General features: G+C 43.7%; 1 protein-coding gene across 1 annotated transcript in view; it reads right to left on the bottom strand.

Moving 5' to 3' along the window:
- The window catches only part of LOC144159764 (uncharacterized), a 321,877-nt gene that overhangs the window by 166,533 nt on the left and 148,696 nt on the right, over positions 1-6,648 (bottom strand). The window contains exons 6-9 of the mRNA XM_077691456.1: positions 2,601-2,663; positions 2,478-2,540; positions 723-869; positions 600-662 (exon numbers count right to left, since the gene is read on the bottom strand). Coding sequence (XP_077547582.1) covers positions 600-662; positions 723-869; positions 2,478-2,540; positions 2,601-2,663 — 336 coding nt within the window. The remainder of the gene's footprint in view (positions 1-599; positions 663-722; positions 870-2,477; positions 2,541-2,600; positions 2,664-6,648) is intronic.

Genomic DNA, 6,648 nt, shown 5'->3' with positions numbered 1-6,648 from the left:
CCATGAAAATTCCCAGCTCTCGTAAGTGCATGCCTCGAGGCAACTGCCGAGTACCCGGCTTGTGCAGTGGCTTCAGCAAACAAAACACAACCACCAGCGCTGTCATCAGTGCTACCGCACATGTAAAAAACAACACCAGCGCTAATGCTAAAAATGAAAAGACACCCTGCTTGGGAGAGGCCCCGCAGCCGCTACATTTTTTAGAGGCCAGTATGTGTGATTGGAGATAGGACTACGAGTGTTCCAAGCCTTCCCGAGACGACTTGCAGATCCCGCCTCACTACTGCCTCGAGTAGATGAGGAAGAAATAGTGGAAGTCTACAATGCTGAAGATGACTTTGCATCCCCCACTCACTGTGAAGAAGATGACGACCTCTCGGATGCATATGACGACGAATACTAGCACCACAACTATGAAAATAAGCAATAATAATGAAACTTAACTATGTGCCCAGCAATGCTCAGCTACAAAAGCTTTGCCATTCATGATTTGAGCATGAGTGTGAGCTTTCCTCTACTTTTTACGATAAGAAGTTTTCTTAACTGCCTTGCCTGCTCTGTGAGATACTCATAATAGAAACAATAATGAAAAGTCCGACCTCCAAATCCTGCCTCTGTTTGGGAGCCAGCACTGATGAGTGATGTCAGAGAACACTGCGTACCTGAAAAGAAAAATATTAGTAATGCATACAACCTAGCGGTTACAAAGAAGAGGCTCATACCTATTGTACTTCTGGTAATGGCTGTCTGGGAGTAATGGCTGCAGGAGACACCCTGGCTGCAGGCTGCATCCAGAGGCAGTGCCACAACACAGCTTCTTGGCATCGATAATGTTGCATGTGGCATGCTTGCTGTTCTTGCAGTGTCTCCTGGAAGTAAAAAACAGAAACCACAGAAGAAAATTCCCACAACCCAGCTACATGCAAGAGAACCAGCAACAGCCAAATCGGTACTTTCCCACTCTAAAGAAAACGACACGTACACAATTGAGCCCACTAGATAGGCCTTTTCAGACAGACAAATAGATAACAGATCAGCTTGCCTGCTATGCCAAATTTGCCAACTAATCATGCATTTTTCTTATCCTTCAGCCAAACTGTTGTTTACAGAGTAATATTGCCGAAGGAGCGCCTATTAGATGTGCTACTTAGCTGCTAAGAGCTGTTTCTCCATTATTACAGTCTCTTATAATTGAAGTTTTTACACACTTGACTTCTCATAATGAATGACACAATCGAAGCCATTTCAGTAGAGTAGTTCATATGACTTATTACTTGCAAGGTATGATTGGAAAAGCAAATACCTTCTCATTTTTTGTCAGGAGGAACATTTACACACTACAACGAGTTTTTGAATTATGGCAAAGGGATACAAGTGCACTTGATATCTGAATTATATTACTCATAGTGTCTATGTGAGAGCACTATCCCTGTCCCAGGCACCACATTAAATGACCAACTGAAAACACCCAAAATGGTTGACATCACAATGTAAAAAACAGCGTTGAACAAGACGTTAGGCGAATTTGGGCGTAAGTGGAAGTTTGACAAGGAACTACCAGCCTGCGGGACTGGCACATCCCGCAAGTTGGCTGCGTAGTGCCATCAATCATATGCCGGACAGGGCTTGTGCCGGTGGCAGGTATGCAAACAATTTGAAAAGTGGCAAATTGGTAGAATTCCAAATTACGCACTGGTTTTCTGTCCTTTTGGGACATTTATTTTGTTTCTTCTCAGGATGTAGGCCTCCTTTACTTTTTGAGGGCCTGGCATTATTCTTTGCCCCCTTTTTAGTCAGAGGACACAGTGCAGCTGGCAGCATTAGTACCGAAGCGAGTTGCGGGCATGCCTGGCGACTGTGTCTGCTGAAGGCCGTGTCTGTAAAACTAATTTCACAACGCATGCAAAATGCCAGCTGAAATCACGTATCCTTTCTTTTGTATCCACCCTTGTATTTTCTGTTTTTCACGCTCAAGTAGCTGCCACCCCATGTACCAAATCGTACGAGCCCTCACATCTGCCTGCAGTAATCGTCATTTCCGTTTCCAGTATGCGGCCGTGATATATTTCAGAGGACGCTTGATGACCACGAAACAAAACTGCAAAATGAGCCTAAAAACGATATCCCGTTGAAATTTTTTACGTAAATTTGAATTCCTGCAGCAGTTGCTGCAGCCACAACAACGGCAGATAGTAATATTGCATGAGCACAGGCTAGCTATGTGGTTGAATACGGGCATTTATGGCGCTCAAAACAGCCGCTGCCTGAAACCGTGGAATTAATCCTCACAATGACCCCAAATTCACGTCCATTAAATATCCCCCCTTGGTGTGGCCTGCCCAACAGCTACAACAACTTTGCCATTGAAGTCTTGAGTGTGAGTGCAAGCTTCCCTTGACTTTTTGATAAAACTTTTGTTAACTGCCTTGCCTGCTCTGTGAGATACTCATAATAGAAACAATAACGAAAAGTCACACCTCCAAATCCTGCCTCTGTTTGGGAGCCAGCACTGATGAGTGATGTCAGAGAACACTGCGTACCTGAAAAGAAAAATATTAGTAATGCATACCACCTAGCGGTTACAGCGAATAGGCTCATACCTATTGTACTTGTGGTAATGGCTGTCTGGGTGTAATGGCTGCAGGAGACACCCTGGCTGCAGGCTGCATCCAAAGACAGTGACACAACACAGCTTCTTGGCATCGATATTGTTGTATGTGGCATGCTTGCTGTTGTTCTTGCAGTCCTCTCCGCCTGTGAGAGCAATAGTTCCGTTTCACTCCACCACGTCATCTGTGGCACTCACATTTTGGTGATGTGGCAGTGAGTTGGAAATAAAAGCAGCAATGGCATTCGTGCACATAGAGATCTCTGTTTTCATGAATGGAGGCTTAGCGCAAAAAAAAGACGAGGACAGTGGCAAACGTGCCAGGCGCTACTAACTGTCACGTTTGCCACCGTCCTCGTCTTTTTTTTGCAGTAAGCTCCCATTCAGTATGTACCAACTAGCCCAATACGTTCTGTCTCTGTTTTCATACACAGCTGTCTTGTTTTAAAACAACAGTTGAGCTGTTAGTTAAACTTCGTGCGGGGTATACATGTGTTCTTCTGTGAGTCTTGCACAAATTATGTGAAGCCAGTATTTCGTTGGCCCCTTGAACTGCCCTTGTCGCACACTTTTCATTTTTATTGAAGTACATACTGCAAACTGGAGGCCCAAGAAGGAGGGGCATAAAGGTGCGAACATCAAAGATACCAACAGTTCAGAATACTACATGCGGCAGCAATTAGAAACAAAAAAGTTAAAATAAGCTAAACATTTGCTTCAGTTCATTCAACAGAGGCAAGACATGTGTAGCTGTACTGTTCCAGTCGATAACATGTGCAAAAAAGAAAATATAAAAGGTTGGTAGCATAGTTTAAAAATTTACCTATATGATAATGGCGAATAGTATTTTGAGTTATGTCACGGTTTTTGCAAGTTTCTAGCATAATACAAACAAACTTAAAGGATTGAGACTGTTTTTTCCCTAATGTATGAATCTCACCAGTTGGTATAAGCTGAGACAGAATACGTGCGACTATAATTTGAATTATCAAGAGCAAAGATATGTCAGGTGTAAAAACTTTCTCCTTGACTAATGTTTGAGTCCCATAAGCTTACACGATGTCCTAAACAGCATTTGTGCAATTATATTTAAAATAAATAAAGTCAACAAGCTTTCCTAAAACATTCTCAAGCAATTCAATATTGTTTCTTCAAGAGAGGACTGGAACTGAGCCGGCATCATGAGTTTTATACCAAATTAAAGTAAGATACAACAGTAATCTTTCGCTGGAGCATAAGTGAGTTGATGCCTCCATGAACACAGTTCATGACCGACAGATAAAGAAATACTGGTTATATGTGACTTCCAGCTCAAGCTGCCAGTTTATGCAATACCCAAATAAGTATATTTCTGAGCTTCTGTGACAGATTTCGTGAAAAAGGATAAAAATTGGAGTACATTTTTTATTGTGGATATAAAGGGAGATTGGATCATCTAGTTTAAACAAGGTGGCCCATTTTTGACTACCGGAGAGGAGATTACCAAAAATAGTGAAACTGCGTGTAAATAGCCTTTCAAATGAAACAATTCATCACAAAAAATTTAAAGATGGGACCAAGGGTGCTACGCCAGGAACCATTAAACATAGCAAGAAGCGTGTCAGCTGTTTGCTCCATCTGAGAAATAGGCAGAAACCTAAGCTATAGAAAGGAAGGAGGGGAGAGGGTGAAGCATGTTGAAAATTTATTTTTTATAATTTGCCCAGGCGGTGGGTTCGAACAGGTTGTGTGAGTAATTAAAAAAAACTTTTTTCACATTGCATGGATCCCTCATGTGCTAAGTATATGGGCAACATTCAAACTTTGTGTATGGGCACCTGTTTTTACAATCCATGAACAGTGTTTGTAGCCTGTGCTAATTGCAAATAGAAATTGGTAGTGTTGAAGTCCGCATAATTCCCAGTGGACAACTGTACTGGAGATATGCAGCAAAGGACACTGAAATGCACCAGTTGGATTCTGTCCCTGTTACAGTTACTCACTAAGTAAAACTATTGGCCTGGCTGAGAGCCTTCGTAGAATCGTCCAGAAAAGGTGATCTCGTGGAACCCAAAGAACCATGTAAAAACCCGGCATCAGCTATTACAATATCCAAAAAACAGCGCGGCCCCGATCGGTGAAACTAATCCTATTATTGCTAGTTGCTTACAATTGCTGGCTGTTGCAGTAGCACAGGCTCGTAATCACAAATGAGGATGTAAAACAGACTATATAATGTGTTTAGAAAATGTGGACAGGTACACTTAATTACGTTACTGCACCAAAACAACTTAGCTGCAAATATTTCTGTACTAGACTTTGTATCGTGCGAGAAGTTAAAATACAAGTGCTCATTCACTTGACGAAACAAGCACTAATAGTTGCTGCAAGAATGCAGACAGCGCATGCACAACATATCAGAACGCGATGCACTGAGCGAGAGCTCGTTTCTGCGTAATCATGGGGCGCTCCTACATGGGCACATATTATATTACTGACGTGTGGTTCTGCTTCAAAGTAAATAAATTTGGTTGATCCCCCTTTCATAGGAATCGTTAAAACACGAAAGTGATATGCCTTCACAGGATCAGTTGAATGTTTATTATGCATTGCTATTAACTTGCACATCGCTATTTATATATCGCCGGTATGGCAACGTCAGACTTATCAGTTTCGTTGCGACGACCTTAGCTGGCGCCAACTGTCTGGGGTCATTAGTATAGTGATGCACTACTTCACTTCACCTCTCCTAAACGGCAGCACCAGCGAAATAGAGGAGGTTATAGTGAAGATATATGGCGCGTTCGTACGGCTGTCTGCGTTTCCGCTCATAGCGCGGTCGGTAAAGCGCCTGGCACCTCCTGTTGCCTTGACGGAGCACCCGCCTCGAATCCTGGCACAGCCACATTTTTCTGGCGATGTCATTTCTGTGACGGATGCGACGTCACTCGGATCTTGGTGGATTCCAGCATAAAAGACCTTCATGTTAAAATAATCTTGCTGCTGGCATTTTTAAAAGTGGGAAAGAGATTTTGCGCCGTTGCTCCTTTACAACCCGAAGCAAGCTTCAGCATCCCTGGGCACGCAGTGGTTTATGGGTAGCGTTTCGACATGCTTGCGTCAACACAAATGTTGCAGCTGCTGGCTGATTACGTCTAGCGGATCACCGTTTACACCATCGGTATGCTCCCACATGATGAGCTTCGTACAGACCGTTTATAACGAGCAGTTGGGTCTAACCTTCAACAGGTGGTGCTAGCGCAGCACTTATGACTGGCCTTTAGCACGGGCAGGTTTCCGTTTCTGTCATAGGCTGCCATGGTGCTCAGCGAAGTGCGGTGAGAAAATGCGGAAGTCACGGGGGAAAACTTGCACCAAACGGATGTACCATCTGCAATCGGGGGCCTCAAGCTTTCGGACGAATCACCATGCGTCTCACTGGCCACAAATTCACAAAGACTGTCCTTGTTAGTGGCCTTTCGCAATGGACCTCTTTCCGCACAGTGAGCGTGACACAGAGACCAGGCTGCGCTGGATTGCCATTCTCCAGAAAGAATTTTGTTCCAAGAACATCAGCAAGGGTGACTTCTTCAGACCGTAACGGAAGGCTGCCGGCAAATGTAGTGTAGTGCACACGAATCTGCCTTGGCACTCTTGTTCTAAAGCATGCCTCCTGTTGTGTTTACGCCTTGTGTAAACGTCGTCACGACACTCAGCCAGGCTCAGCCTGGCCGTTAAGGTCGATTGGAGTGCTGACTACCACATTCTTGTCTAATTTTCGCTAGCGCATATCAGCTTTGCCATGGAGCAGAATATCTAATCTCGCGGTACTTAAAAGCATACCAATCACCATTCATCGCACCACCGGCATGCCCCAAGCCCTGTTCGTCTCTGATGCTAAGCCATCCTTCTTGTGACAAGTACAGAATCCTGGCGTCAGTAAGCATAGCATGCATACCTGCCAGCTCCTCTGAATTTTCAGTAACGTGTACGAATTTCGACCCGTGTTCCGATTTTATTAATCTTGCCTGAAATTTTATGGATTTTCGAAAAAAAAATGA

The sequence above is a fragment of the Haemaphysalis longicornis genome, unplaced genomic scaffold (assembly GCF_048455015.1).
Source record: "Haemaphysalis longicornis isolate Haplotype H1 unplaced genomic scaffold, Haemaphysalis longicornis Haplotype H1 scaffold_10, whole genome shotgun sequence".
Taxonomy (NCBI): Eukaryota; Metazoa; Arthropoda; class Arachnida; order Ixodida; family Ixodidae; genus Haemaphysalis; species Haemaphysalis longicornis.
This window is presented reverse-complemented; position numbering and strand designations above follow the sequence as displayed.